General features: G+C 39.4%; 1 protein-coding gene across 1 annotated transcript in view; it reads left to right on the forward strand.

The window, feature by feature from the left end:
* ATP10A (ATPase phospholipid transporting 10A (putative)) overlaps positions 1-15,964 on the forward strand; it is a 112,639-nt gene that overhangs the window by 30,124 nt on the left and 66,551 nt on the right. Inside the window, exon 2 of the mRNA XM_026103280.2 lies at positions 13,143-13,347. Coding sequence (XP_025959065.2) covers positions 13,143-13,347 — 205 coding nt within the window. The remainder of the gene's footprint in view (positions 1-13,142; positions 13,348-15,964) is intronic.

A 15,964-nucleotide genomic window follows, 5' to 3' on the forward strand; every position in this document is an offset into this window, starting at 1 on the left:
CTGAAGGGGACCTGCTCACTGGTGTGAAGATGGGAAGAAAAGACAGAAATTGTTCTTGTTCCATGTCAGAAATGAATGGATGAATTTGAAGACTAGCAAACACATCCTGTTAGAAGCCATCATTTAGTCTGAACTGATTTCAGGAAAATTAGCTGCATTGTAACTAAGCTAAGTTTGGTTCCACCAGTGGCTGTCCTAAAGGTGGTTACATTGAACTAAATGCTAAATAGGGATTCTTGTGGGAGTCTAATTTGGTGCTACCTTAGACTAAGGCAGATAAACAGTGTGATCTAAACAGCGTCCTGGTCTTCTACAGCAGATTGCCATCTGCGATGGAGTAGCACATGGACAGCAATGCTCAGTTTCATAGATTTTGGAAACCGGTTCGCTAAAGTCTTCTCCAAGAATGCCACTCTTTCTCAGGGTTCATTTGGCAGTCTCCAGAAACTAAGTATTCACATCATTAATATATCAGAGGGAGCTGTACATTAGGAGTTAATATGTATTTGACAGATACCCTTATCCTTGCAGAATGTAGTGATTCCCATTTATTTTGAGAATTTATCATTATGGATTTTCTGAAGGCATACTTTGTAGTCAGATGTGGTATTTGGGGCTGCTTACAGCGTTGCATCTCTGATTAAGATCATGTCACTATTTCTGTTTTGTCCTGTTCTTTGAAAAGATGAAGGAAAATTATGCTTTTTACATAGAGTTCTCAAACAGTGTTTTGCGCCAACAGCAATTTTTTTTTCTGATCTTAAACAAAAAATGAGTGAAGATGTGTTTCTATACTCCATAAAATATTCGGCTTATTTTTTGCAGAAAAAATGTATATAAGTCTAAAAAGGTGGAGGAAGCATATTTGTTTGGATTATTCCATCCCAAAATTACAATATTTAGTTTAATCCTGAAGTATTTATACATGCTTCTCACACCACCCTCTTGCTCTCATACGGCAGCTGAGTTAGCAGAGTAGGTCAGAGGTTTCTCAAGGTTCCTATGCTATGGCTTTTGTCTCCATAGATAGCTTAAGGAAGCACCCTGTTCCCATCTCTCTCTGCTGTGTAATCCCATAAGAAAAGATGGAATAACATTCCTGGGGAAACTTATGGAAAATAGTATTCTGTTATTTGTTCTGTGGTACCACTGAAGAGCTCGGTGAGAGATCAGGGACCTACTGAGTGGCAGAGACAGTGAACTTAAAGAGGGAAGACTGTCTCACAGAGCCTGCGTAATACAAGGCAAAACATTAGGCCCAGTTCAGTTACCTAAACATAGCTGACTACTGCCATTTGCAATGCCTTGGGATTTTCAGACTTCCACACCAGGCTAGAAGGTGGGAAACAGCACCTAGGAGAGACCTATGTTTTTCTGGAGTGGCAGCTGGAGACGCCTTGGGCATCTCAAATGGTCCTGGATACTTTGTTTAAGCCACAGAAACAAACTCACTGTGTCCATGAAACTTCCTGTCCGTTTTCTGCCTACCATTAGCAGCTCACTGCAGGCAAGTTTGTCAAAGAGGTGTCCAGAAGATGCCAAGTCCTCACAGGTTCCAGGCGGGTACGAGACCAGCCGCAGCGTGAGCCAGCTAATGGCTCCGGTGAGGGAGAGGCAGGATCCTGCACCCACCACTTGTCAGATACCAGCAAATCCAGCCAAGAGGCAGAAGCCTGTAAGAAAACCAGCTGCACTCATTTTGTACGAGAGGCCGCAGTGGGAGAGAAGGGCAGCAGAGTTAACCCAGTGCAGTGGCTGTGCGCTAGCCACCAGCATGCTGACGGAATGGCTTCCATGTTGGAAGGCCTCTGAACTGAATTTGTCACCACATGATGCGAGTAATTTGACATATTCATAAAAGAAGTGGATTGTTTTGTGGATGGTCAAAAAAGCATTTTCAGAATTTGTACTATGCACTTACAAAGTAGCTTGGTTGAAATTAGTGCCTGGACATGGATGACTATTCTTTTCCTTAGATTAATAAGGTCTACCTCACAGGGGAATTGCGAGCATGAGTTTCAGGTTTAGGCATCTTACAAGCTCAGATGTCTTATTACAGAGAATTCTCCTCAGCTGTCTTTACAGATGTGGACCTAAATGCGGTCCATATCTCCAAGAGGAGTCATAAAAGATACACGTAATCAGTCATGAGGTGCCAACAATGATAGGCAAGATCACCATCCACAGGGGTGTAGCAAAAGCTAGATAAAGAGGAGAGAGGCTTTGGAGTGGAAGTGGCTTTCAGCTGGGTGTAGCAAAGAGGAGCTCTAGGGTTCAAAGTCATTGTTTGCTGACAATAGAGAAGGAAAGTGATTGTAGTAGTACCAGCAGTACGTGTGGAAGCTGACAGAGCAAAACTGGAAATGGAGGTCTTGGTGAGAGTTTGGCATTAGGGAGAGAAAGAAAAGCGTAAGTTTTTTAATGTGGTGTTTTTTGTGATGAGGAGAGGAGTAAAAAATAAACTTCAGTTAGGTTTTGAGTAATAGAATTGAAAATGGAGATGTCCAAGGGAGAAAGAGACATCCTATGCAAAGGAAGTTTAAGTGTGGGCTTTGAGTGGGTTAAAATTGGAAGACCTCTGTATATATCTAAAAACCTGTGAATTGCATTTTTTAAACCTCTTGGATTTCTTGCAGACTTGTGGGGGAACAGTTCAGGTTAAATAACTCTTCTGTTAGATTTGTAAATTTTATCTGCAGACTTGATTGTTTTATTTTGGAATAGTAAATTGCGACATCAGATGTTTGATTTTAATGCTGATATTCCTTACTTTTAAGTTATATTTTGCCTTAAGGATGTGACACAAACTTTTTGGTCTCTGTGTATGTACCAGGCTGCTGAATGCTGGCTTTTCTGCACACAACCAGGGTGGCCTGCCACCTGCTGAGGTGTTTCACATCTCACAGGCTCTTTCAGGCTATTTGTTCTCCCTCTGTGATTCAAACCTTTCCAATAAATAGTCCCCTTGTAATTGCTTGCTCTAAACTTCAGTTTCTGGGTGTTTGAAAAGAAGAGTTGTTTGCAGTTAGTCACTTCTTTCTTTTGGCTGCAGTAAAGACCTTGAAGGTGGGTTGTTTTTTTTTTTTTTTTTTTTTTCCTACGGTATTGCATTTCAATGTCCTATCTTTTTTTTCACTCAAGGAAGGTATAAATTTTAACTACAGAGAAGTTTTCTTTCTGGACTTTGGCCAGTAAAACTGCTTTTCCGCCTGAATTTAGACATAAAATTAGTCACCTTCCTGAATTGGGACCTAGATTTTTAGCCTATTTTTGGAGTTCAGTGAATGATAAGTGAAAAATCATTCATGAATAATTTTTTTCTGGGAATAATATTTGAAAAGAACTTCAGTAATTACCAAGAAAAGTTTAACTTAATGAGGTATCCCATTCATGCAGAAAGAATCAAAACACAGTATTCATTCCTATTAGTTGGCCTGCTTGTTTTTTAAAGAAATAAAAGATCTTCAAAAATGAATTTAAATAGTTTCCGTGAGCAATCTGAGTGCTATAAAAAGTGCTCAAGAATGATACTATCTCTTTTTAATAGGGCAGTCGTGAAAAAAATTGTATTTGTAAGTGTCCATCTTTATGTTTAAAAACATGCAGATTCATACGCACCTGCCAACCAACATACTTGAAAATATTCAGGTTATAACTGCCTGAATGATTAAAAAATGTGGGATAATTATTACAGAAAGTTATATTTTGTTGTGAAAATTTATTATCTGGTAAACTGATGGAAACAGACTATCAGAATTTATATTGATGGGATGTGGTTCTTTAGAAATTGTCCTTTTTATCGATGATGGTTCTGTAGTTGTGGACAAGTGGCAAAGATGACTTGCTTCCCTGCAGAGCTCTCTAATTACACGGTCTTTGAATAACTAAGTTAACAGGTTGTGATGTACTCTGTGTGTCAGCTGGCTGTACTTCTTGAACCGTAATTCATAGCATTTGGATTGTAAATCAATGGGACAGAATAAAAGTGCATTTATCGCTTCAAAAACAAAAGTACTGTTCTAGCTTAGAATTTCATATTAAACTATATTCACTGATTGGCTCCAGTAAGTTTGGAATATTAATGGGATGAAGACCAACCATCTTTAATTCAGGAAAGCAATAGGTTGTGTAAAAGCAGAGGCTCTCAGTATAATCAGATTGACATTGAAAACACTTAATGAATTCTCATCCTCAATTTTTTATATGCAAGTACCAGCAGTAGTCAAGCTGTTGAATCTGAACTACTGAAATGTTACTAAAGGCGTCTTACATTTCATTTAAATAGTAGAACATTGTGTTTTGTGGTTTTTACTTCTTCAATATAGATCTCTATCATTTATTTTCAGCCAGAATTTTGAATATAAAATTTGCATCCATAGACATACTTGTTTTGACTCAAACCTTCAAAGATTCCTATCACTGCATGTGATTTGCATACAGTTTGGCCTTCTAATTCTTCTCCAGTGGGAATGAGGAACATTTTTATATTCTACGAATTTGTATAAAAGAAAAGCAGTCCTATAAAAGGATTGGTATGTCTGCATTCAGACTGCATCAGGACCTAAAACATAGCAAGCTGAGGCTTATGCACACCCTCGTTTCAAGCTGACGCAAAGTCAGGATCTGATCCATGTGTGTACTCAGTCGTGAGTACTGAGAATTGTTCCCAGTTCCGGGTTAGATGTGGCCTTATCAATCTTCATTAAGAAAGCATTCTTGTGAAACACCTTGTTATTAATTTACGCCAAAATTTTAGAGACTTTTAGACTTCTGTTTTGTTGTGAGAACAATATGGTAATTTAAACATCTCTCAGTACTAATGTATAGCTTGAGGCTGTTTGCTTTTCCTTGCATTATAATTCTTGTCTTGTTGGGGCAAGCAATGATCCAAAAAGGTAAAGACAAACCACATAACCTGTGAGAGCAGCTAAATATAGAGAAATTGGGCTACACATAATCTAGGATAAGTCACTATGTTTAAAACTTGAACTGTGCTTTGCAAATCAGCCTGAAGTACAAGGCCTATTCTCCTGCCAGCTACATAGAAGAATTAGGATTCTTCTGAGTTGTAATGCCTTTTACTGCTCCTTCTCTCTTCGGGATGTACTGATGCTGGAAATAGATGTTTACATGTCAAATCAGGGGCTCCGCAGAGATTTATACTCACATTGCCTCTCACAAAGTAGCTTTCTAGATCTAGACCGAAAATGTCAAACAGTTCTTTCACTTTGAGCACCAGTGCAAGCACTGGTGAGAGCAGTGCAGCAAGCCCCAGTTCTTCTGTGTTTCATTTACATCTCTTCTGAGAAATCTCATTGCTTTTGTGTTTAAGAACCTACATGGAGAAATGTAAACAAAGAAGAATTAATAATAGTAAATATTAAAAAAGGCATTAAAAAGATCTTTATGTTCATTTTTCAGGGCCTTAGCTGACCCTTGCGTGCCTTCATATTAGGAAGAAACTTATGGGAACATAGATATCCCAAAATTGCTGACCTCTTTTCTGCTGAGCCATAGCTGGTTAGGAAGACATGCATGTGGTATGACATGAGTAATGGCTCAGGAGCAAAGCATTCTCTCACCCTGCTGGGGACTTGTATAAGGGGCCTAGGGCAGCCAGTCACATCATACCAGGGACAGGACCCTAAAAGCAGTATATGGCATCTGCTCAACAGAAGTTTGCCAGTGATACCCACTTTGGCCAACTACTGAATATTTTGGGGCCTCTTTTATTCTTGGGTAGGCGTTGAAGGGTAAGACCAATGTTTGCGCATAAATCTTACCAAACCATTCTTCCATGGTTTGGCAGGATTTATGTGCAGATAGTGGTTTTATTCCATCACCATCACAAAAGCACATAGATATGTCCAGTTTGCTTTACCTGCAGCCTGTAAGCATCCTTGACTGTCATGGTAGAACTGTCCACTTTGCCATATCTGCCTGGGAGTATTTGGTGCAGGCATCTGACTTCGGATAGATGGTAGATAGACCATGGTTTTATCCAGATTAATGCATTAAATCTCCCTTTTTACGTCTCAGTGTCAAGAGAGGAGACTGTGCCTGAATTTGAGGTTTCACTGTTTTGCAATTTCCGTCTCATATCTCCTCTGACAGAGAGGAAACTAATTCCTTAGTAATGCTACAGTTAAATAAATGTTCATAAGAATTAAGATATCAGTACAAGGAAACATGCTACTGTTCTTTAAGGTGTTCACTTTTGTGTAGGAGTAGCAAGGTCTTGTTTATGGGCCAAAGCAATATTCTGGCAGTACAGTTGGAAGTATTTTAGAGGCAACAACATGTAGAGTATCACCTCAGTTGGTCTGAGTTCGAGCATTGCACACTGAGACCCACCAAGATCTCAGTTGGTATTTGGATAGGTAAATATTTTTACTATCCTCAACTTGAAATTTAGATTATATCCTGCATGTCTAAATATTCACGTATAAACGCCTTTTTTCTTTCCTTTACTCTTTAGTGAGTGTAAGGAATGGAACAGGACACTGTGTGACTTCTTCCAGACAAGAACAGAAATGGAAGAAAAATGTAAAACTTCATAATTTCAGGAGGAACTGGAGAAAAAGGTCAAAGATTTATATTTCAGCCTAAGAGGCTGATTTTGCCTGTTAAATACTAAATTGGTGAATTATTAACATGCTTTTCAACAATGGTCTTGTTAACATAAAGTAGTAACTGAACTACATTAACTTCTGGAGTCCTTTTGTGTGGTGATTAGATAACATTTGAGCTTCAAAGCTGACTTTAAAGGAGATGTGTTTGTATGCCACAGCTATGTGCAGGAGGATATTTGAAAAAAAAATAGTCTCCCAAACTAGATATCAATCAACAGCTCCAGCAGGTCTCTGCACGTAATTACCAGGAAATACCTTTCCTGATAAAATTCTTTCAATTGTTACATGTTTAGCTAGAAGAACTGGAATTATTTTTTAAATTAAAACTGTTGCATTTAGGAAATACCTTTCATTCAACAGATTTCTATTTCTTTACCAACAGCTTTCTGTGTCTGGATAAATTATATGTAGTAAATACATTAATGAATTTATGACCTGCGTCATGTAGTCCTGAGATCAAATAGGCAGGTGTGTAGAATCAGAGGAATGAGAAGGAAAAAAAATTCCATTGAAGTGTCTGAATCTTGTTAAAAAATGGGATTTTCCTCATAAACTCTGCAGAGCCATGCTAAATTTACCTTTTAGGACATACAGTTAGGTTATGATGAGCTCCTTTTCAGTCCTGAGCTGATTACACTGGCTTAAATGCAGTGGGAGAGCACCAAAGTGTGACATTTTGCCCACTGAATTTATGCATCTAACTTGCACCTAAAATTTACGTACTGAAAGAGTTTTCCTTTGTGTCTTCATGCCATTATCAGTTTAGAGAACTAGGGCTTTGGAAAACTTTTGCACAGATATTATTTCTTACCAAAATTGAGCACCTAAGTTCTCCCTTGGAAGAGTTCCTGCTTCTCCTGTAATTGTTCAGGAAGTAGGCAAAGGCATAGATTTTTCTCATTAGGTATCTACAGTTTAAATGGCCCTCCTTTAGGCAGGGATTCTCTTCCCTGTTTGCACAGCACTGGGTGCAACTGAATCTTATCACAACTCATGGTTTGGGGCCCCACTGCAATGTAAACATTCAGTCATAATGTCTGAGATGGTCCTGAAATTCAGGATGAGAATCTTACTTGGGTGTGTGTCGGCTGCTGAGGTGGCCATCTCCTTTGTATCTGTGGTTTTTGCTGTAGATACCAGCTTGGTATCTACAGCAAAAGTAAGCAAGGTTGTCAAATCCAGGGGTTGTGGTTGGTGATGGTCAGAAAGAAGACATCCTAAAGAAAAGCAGATAAACACTTTGTTGCACTATTTTGCTCAGAAGAGAATTTCTAATATATCAAGCTGTTGGAAGCTTTGTGGCATTAATATGGAGGTAACTGTCCCATAGATTTTAACGTCTGTAGGACAGGATGCACGTTACATCCAGGCAATTCTTCCACTTTTTCCACTTCCCTGTATGGTATCCAGTTAGGAAGCCTCTGTGCTAACCATTACTTATCCATCCTGCTAAGTATAGGCAATAAATAGTCTTCTCTCCCAATATATCTGTTTACTGGAAGAATGATACAAGTTTATTAGCATTTTTGGCAGTAAACAAAGGAGTGTCTAGGATCATACTACTTAAAAAAAATGGATACTAGATGGAACTCCAGAACAATCTCAGAGTGTTAAAATGCAGTTCTGGAGGACAGCTTTTCTTTCTTCAGTTTGTGTAAAGTAAATGATCTGCTTTTATATTTCATGTTGTTACTCAACGACAAGTTTCTTGGCTGAAAAATGATTTATTCCAGGTAGCAAATGTTTCATTAGAGTGAACAATAGTAAGGTTTTTTTCAACATGAGGTATAATGGAAAAAACACTGCCAAAAGAAGTTCAATGATTGCTGCCTCATTCTAAACCTGAGTCACTGAGGTTCCCTGGCTGCATTTTATTTCGGAACAAGTTTGACTTTTAACAGAAAAATTAGCACTTTTCAGAAGGCCTGAATTTATTAAAAGGCACATTTATACCTCATTGTTCCCGTACATACACATGTGCTCATAGTCCTTTTGTTAGGATTAACATCTGTAACGTATGTTTGCACTTGGTAATCCAAAAAAAAATATTTAAAGTCCATGAAAACAAGACAACTTCTAAGTCCTCTTAAAATAATGTGAAGATTAAGGGGTCTGTTTAGAACCATCAGTCACAGAAAGATTTTATTCTCTTAAACATTTCTCAAGAACATACACTGTTAATCTGTTTCTGTCTGATTAATATCAGATTCAGAACCTCTTCATGATTTATTTTAATAGAAACAGATGTTATCGTTTATGGTGGAATGAAGACATATTCTGGGCATTATGTAACCTGCTTTGGCATTAACTTACGCTACGTATTTTTCCTCAATTCTGCCACAACATTGCAACTGTACCCAAATGGTTCCCAGTGTGTTTCCACAGATACTCAGGAACTTTTATCAGCAGCTCCTCGCAAGTGGCAGGAGTGTGTGACAGCATATTGGTTTAGAAGACTTTTATCTAAATCTCCAGCTTTGAAAGATAAGAGTTAGTATCTCTGACCTCTTCCTGAGTTCATGCAGCTTTGGTTTCTTGCAGTATCAGCGTTAAATTTGTTAAAGGTGCTCAAATCTATCTTGAGGCTTGTGATAAGTGAGGGCAGGTAGAACTAGAGTTGTGGGGTGTTAGCTTCTGGCCTAAACATCCATGGCAGCGTTTCCCATGACTGTGGGAGGGGGCTGGACTCACTGACCCAGGTGTTCCCTTCCAGTCCTATGTTCCTGCTAGGAATCTTTGAGTACTTCAACAAAATTTTCCAGAAAACCAGATGATGTTTAGTTAAACTTGGGAGGAGCTGTTGATAAAAGCTCCTTGCAAACAGGGCCTGAGGCCCTCCCGTGAGACCGCAGAGAACTGTCATAGACCACAAAATAGCTACGGAATCGGGACAAAGCAGGAATAAATGGCAGGGTCTCAGAGGAATAGACTAAGGCATCTGTGTTTAAAACATTATCAGCTGGGTAATTATAAAAGGAAAGGCAGCAACTTTTTCAGATGATTTTAGGACATGCAAGACAAAATGAAGGCATTTCAGAAGCAGCTACCAAGGTAAATGAATGGATAGACCCATGACAGGAAAAATCGTACTGATTATTGGATAAATAATGAGTACCAACCTGACTGCATTTTGTTGAGTATCCTTTGCATGAGTGTACTTCCACCTGACTGCGTTTTGTTGCTGTTGTGTAAGACTATATAGAGTGGTTGTTCTGTTTTCTCTTCTGGGCTTGGTCTCCATTACGTAAATCCCTGCAGTTGCAAGGAGCTGGTCTCAGTGATCTAGGTATTCCATTGAGTCCTGTGTTTTCGTGTTTGAAATTGTTGATAACCTCCAAGCTTAGCCATTACTGTGAAGAGCTCAGCTGAAGTATCTGCTTAAATGTTATGTTTGCTGTAAAGTTGAAAAATAAAATGAACCATTTGAAAATCTGTACACACCACACCAAATATGTAATAATGTTGTACATATGCTCACCTGTATTTGATTTAGGTTGCCTATTGCAACAGACCTATGCAGTGTAAGTCCTTAGAGACACAGAAAGAGTTCCTTCTGAAAAGCATCTAGAAAAATAAAGTCTGTGACATTACACTGAGCAAAAGTACTTAAAGCACTGAACTTCAAATAAAATTTAAGTCAAGCATTCTTATATGCCCCACCTTATACAAACACAAAGGAGAGCTTAAATTTTAAAGACAGCATTTCTTTTATAAGAAGTGTGGCGTTCCTAACTCTTTATATCATATAGCTTATGGAAATTACTGACACAATTTAACAGCAAGAATAAACATTTAGTAGGCAGTATAAAACTGGGATGCTAAAGTCCTGTTTCTGCAGAAGTCAATGACAAAATTCTTACTGTGTCAGTAGGGTCACTTGTGGCATGTTTCTCCTATGCAGAGACACAAAAGTTGTCTCTAAATGAACTCACTTCTATGTTCAAAGGAGTAGGATGAGCATGTTAAAGACGTTCCCAAAGGACTAACACATTTGTGCTGCATCTAGTACCTGAACCAACACATTTGAAGATGGTATTGTGCCATATTTTGTGGCGAATACCTGCAGTGACAGTTCATTTGGTGCAATGAGAAAATTCTGAATTAAAAAGCTCTGTTAGAGGACATGGAGTAACCCTGATTGAGGAGGATAAGGAAGTAGCTTTCCATGCAGGCGGACAATTCATCCACTACTGGCCCTTGTTAGCAGAGAGAGCTGGATTAAGTTGAATCCTAGGCCAAATTATTCCTGTGCATCTAATGAAGGGGGTTTTCCCCTGGGCCCCTGGCAACTATGCAAGAGTTCTTGCATTCATTCTATCCTAGCAGAGCCATTTGGTCGTGTGGTGCAAGATACCCACCCTTCCTGCCACAGACAGAATATATAGTGTGACAACTGCCAAACGTGTGGGAGATCAGGAAATGCTAAAATAGCAATGCTTTTCAAGCAATGGAAGTTACATAAAAATATTAGCCCTTATAGCATAGTACAGGACCACTTGCTATTTCTGGCCTGGTAGTACTTATATACTGCCACTCATTGTACATGCACTTGAACATCACCCAGTTTCACAGTGAAATGAAGGATCAAGAGCAATGGCCACATGTGAAGGGTTTTGGATTTACAGATTCCATAGCTAACAAACCCTTCAGATCTATGATGCAGTGATTTGCACTACATCATGGCACATTGGGTTTCAAAGCAATTCATCCTCATTAGCAGAGAAAGTTGAATGCTGACTTCAGCCTGAGTGTGAAAGGAATGGGTAGTATCTGCAGCTAGTATGTAAATTACTTGCCCTTGTTAGACTATCATGTTTTAGACTTAGCTCTTATTAATCATTTTTAGGCTTTATCAAAATAGAAAGCACATCCATGATTTTCTTTTGTCCTTTTATAAAGTAGATGTTAGGAAAGGGTAGTGAAGAAATTCTGGGAGGTAAAACTTGATCTGATTCATCCTTGCTGTGTTACCTGAGATGTTATTGCTCAGAGCTCAGGCTAAATCAATGAATGAAAGCAAAGTAAGGTACTAATTCCTTTAACACCCTTGAAGGCATGACAAGGATGAGTTAGGCATAGCATCACTATCAGTAACTCCAAACAACATTAGCAGGACTTCTGTGTTTCCACTTAGTTACAAGCCTATTCATGTTACTACTGAAAGTAATGTATTTTAAAATAACAGACTTTGAAAGAACAAAAGAGTGCACATGCGCGCGCACACACGCACACGCACCCACCCCATTTCAGAATCCCATTCTGCCTGTTTAAGTACTGCCAAGGAAGACTATGCACTGCTGTCAGTGACAGGGTGCCAGCGCTGACAGTAGCCTAGGTGCTTATACTGTCTGCATGACATTCTGGCAGCTTAGAAGTGTCAGAATAGCTGCTTCCCATTTTCAGGAGGTATTTTACCCAGTTAATATTGTGGCTGCTTTGAAAGGAATTTATTTCAAAAACACAATGAAGGAAAGTGATTTACACAAATGCCAAGAAAGCACATTAGTATTTTAAAGCTAAGAACCTAGATTTTAACTAGAATTAATTAAGCAAGCACCTGTTCCTTTTTTCCCATTGCCCTGAATAAAGAGTGAAAAAACAAGTAGCCAATTAGCATGACTTTTAAAAATAGAGAGGTTTAGTGGCTATATCTAAATGAACAACATACACATTAATGTTTCAGTTGGATAAGTCTTTGAAGTGACAAAGAAATTGCACTCCAAAATAAAATGTTCACAGTAACTAAGCAGAAATGAGCTATGTAACAGATGGCACTATGGTTAATATGGTGATACTGCAGAAATATTTAAAAGAAATGATAGTGTCTTCCCCCTGTAGAGCACTTGGGGCTGTGTTTTTCCACAGGAGGTGTTCTTGCAATTCTAGATTTAGTGATTAATATTAGAAATTTCTTTCAGATAAAGTTTTTTGGCTTCTTTATCCAAATTTCACATGTAGTACTATACAAACTTTGTCCCTATTGGAAGGAAGGAAAAGTGGGAGCCAGCTGAGGGTTTTTCAGAGGGTGGTGTATGATGGAAGTCATTCAGGAGCCACACCAAGGAGGTGTTGTGCCTACAGCTGTTCTCAGTTGCATCGCTTTTTCCGGCTTGCCCTTAAGTGTGGGAGATGATTGTGACTCATCCTCACCTGTGGTGCACAACAGCTCCCTTCCCTTCATGGGGTCAGCTGGATGGACTGAACCACTGAGGGAAGGAGAAGGGTGTGCAGCACCTGCTTGCCCCTAGGATCCCAGCTCCAAGAGCCACATGTGGTACTTTGGGCTATCTGGTTTTTTTTTTAAGTCCTTGGGAGCTCTGACCCAGTGCTTAGTTGGTGTTAATTGGCCTCTGGGCAGTCTGCATGACCTTCTTATGGCATAACTGGAAAGTACTTTAGGAACTTCCAAAGACACTGTGCTCCTGCTGCAAATCAAACCAGATCTTATCTGAGGCATGATGGTCTATGCATTTTTTTTTGATATATGTCCTTTAAATGTCTTCTTTTCAGGAATGAAAAGAAATATATAAGCAGATACTGGAAAGAAGTGAAAGTTGGAGACTTTGTTCAGCTTCGCTGTAATGAAATTATACCTGCTGACATATTGCTGCTCTCTTCGAGTGATCCTGATGGGCTATGCCATATAGAAACAGCTAACCTGGATGGTGAAACTAACTTAAAACAAAGACAGGTGGTGAGGAGATTCTTAGAGCTGGTAAGTCACCATTCTTAACCCTTGCTTATAATAAAAATTTGTTTTGGGTAAGTAAACTGCTCTCCAATGCACTCTACACCAGATAAATCTGCTTGTTCTAGTAGTGCTGATGAGTTACTGTTATGGTTGTCATTAAAATACTAGCATTTGCCAACAGCTGACCTCATAATAGTCGCAAATGTTTTACCTGAAATTTTTCCCTGAATTTGAATAGGAATTATTTGGAGCAATTTTGTGCGGTTGGAAATTGTTGGGGGGGTTTAATGGCTTCTGTTGTAGCTTGATTTTTGAAAACACATTTTAACTGCCCAGTGAGAAGATCTTTTAATATAAACAACTACTTTTCCTGCCTGCAGACCAGATCAGTTTCAGTTAGGAATTCTGCCTAAAACTCCATGTTGCAGAATATCCCTCTAGCGCTTGCAACATTAAAGCTCATAAGATTTAAAGGGGTAGCATGCATGCATTCTAGAGGTGCATGTGCTGAAAAATTGTTTTACTGCTCTCTCATTATACTTATCTCTCCCTAACAGCATTGTTTTAAAACAAAGCAAAATCCAGAAGATCAGATACTGTCAGCAGAATTAGAGGAAATTACCTAAAGTTTTACTTGATTTAATAATGTTATTTAAATAGTATTTATTTGTATACCCTCCTCTCCCATCCCTCTTGCCAGCTAACCCTGTTTTCTGTGCTTTGGCTGGGATGTGAAAAATTTATTTTTTTTTCTAGAATTCAGCTACATCTTTTTTCCTAGTAGCTCTTCTCATTTGATAGGTTATGTAAACTATGAGTGTTTCTGTCGTAATGACTGTCATCAGAAGTGACTACAGCAGCCTGTAATTGTACTGAGGTATATCAACATTAATGAAGTCATAATCTGACCAATGGGATGAAAATCAATATGCCTTCCTAATAAATCTTTATGTTGGGCAAAGCCTTTCTGTGAAAAGTTTGTAAAAACGTGAGATAAAGACTTGTTTAATCATCAGTGATTCTGGCATAGATTTTAGACATCACATGTCAGTTTCCACCATGACAAGAAGCTTAATCAACTACAGGTGAAATGTTCCAAAGAAGCTAATTGGATTGCTGCAGAAAAGTCCCATCGTGCTCCTACTGAGGGGAAACTTGTCCCAGTGGGTAGAGCTCCAGGGAGATACTTAGATGATGTGGCCCAGTTCACTGCCAACGCAGAGTTCCTATGTCACCTCAGGCACATTTCGAAGGACAAAAACTAGAGGTTGTGTATAGTCTACTGAATACAGGAATGCTTCCCTATTCTCAGGTACAGTTACAGGCTAAGGGCATATACCAGCTGTCTCAAAGCAAGACCCAAGGAGACAGTAGCTCCCCCACTCATCCACAGTGGATGGTCAGATCTTCATGATTCAAGACCTTTCTGACACACCACAGTAGATGATGGTAAACACAGTGAGTGGGATTTAAGTGTCCAAGTACAGAGCAACTCAAGACTGGCTTGTAAGAACCTTGTTGCCCAGAGGAATCCATTGTACTGTGCTAGGTACCCAGGCCTCCTTGGCAGCAGAGTCACAGTTCAGCTCTGAGATTGTGATTCCTGGAACTTAGACGGTGAGAACTGCTGAAATATAAGTCCCTGCTCCTGGGAGCTGGGACCCAAAGATGTGTGCCTGAACCATCGACTGTGGAGTCACTTTTCTGTCTTTAGCCCAGCGAATACATACATGCAATAATTCAGCTTTAACAGGAATGCTGAGAGGGACTACCCCTGCAGTCTGGTGTTTGGCATACTTGGTGAGGTCTAAATCTCTGATCCAAGCCAGGCAGCTACAGAGTTTAAATCTAGTCTTTTACATAACTGTAAGACTGTTGTGTGTGAGTGAGTAGCACTGTCACTTCCTCCTTAATCAGGTTAAAGGTTTTTGGAGACTGAATTGGGCCCCATAGGGGAAGGAGGCTGGGGAAAGAGTACCTTTCTAAGGAATCAAGGCTGGGTTTATGTCCCAAGCAGCTTGGCACACCAGGACATATATGGCTTGGCTTACATGGCTTACCCTGCTTTGCTGAGTGGCATCTGAGCAGGAGTTCTGAGGAAATCAGCTGAACTTAGAGATATCTCTTAGTCAGCATTATAGACACCTCACACTCTGTGAATTTCCAGGCCATCCACCTTCTGTACCTCTGTTCCCTGTATTATAATAAGAATATGTCATTTATCTGTCTCAGAAGCATGATCCCGAACATGAGGATAAATAAATCTTTAGATCACAAGATGCCCAGGTGCAGTAGTGGTAGGGTCCATAATAAATTATCAGGGGTTAAACTGGGTTCAATGACAAAAAGCTCATTCATTTCAATGAAAGAAGGACTGGGCCTAAAGAAGTCCAGTATTGAAAGAAAGCCTGAAAGAAAACCACACATGACTACCTACCCTCTGCTAAAATAGCTGAGAAAGCAGGAAATATCCAAGTCCTGGTTCCTGTGTCAACTAAGTTGTAGGCAAAGTGCACACCTGCAAGTTCCAAGTCCTCAGCAGCTGCAGCGTCACAGAGCCTCTCTGTAAAAGCATCGCCTAAGTCCCCCAGCAGAAAACTTGCTATCCTCATTAAAGTCCTTGCCAAAGTCTGTTTGAGCA

This window comes from Dromaius novaehollandiae, chromosome 1 (assembly GCF_036370855.1).
Source record: "Dromaius novaehollandiae isolate bDroNov1 chromosome 1, bDroNov1.hap1, whole genome shotgun sequence".
Lineage (NCBI taxonomy): Eukaryota > Metazoa > Chordata > Aves > Casuariiformes > Dromaiidae > Dromaius > Dromaius novaehollandiae.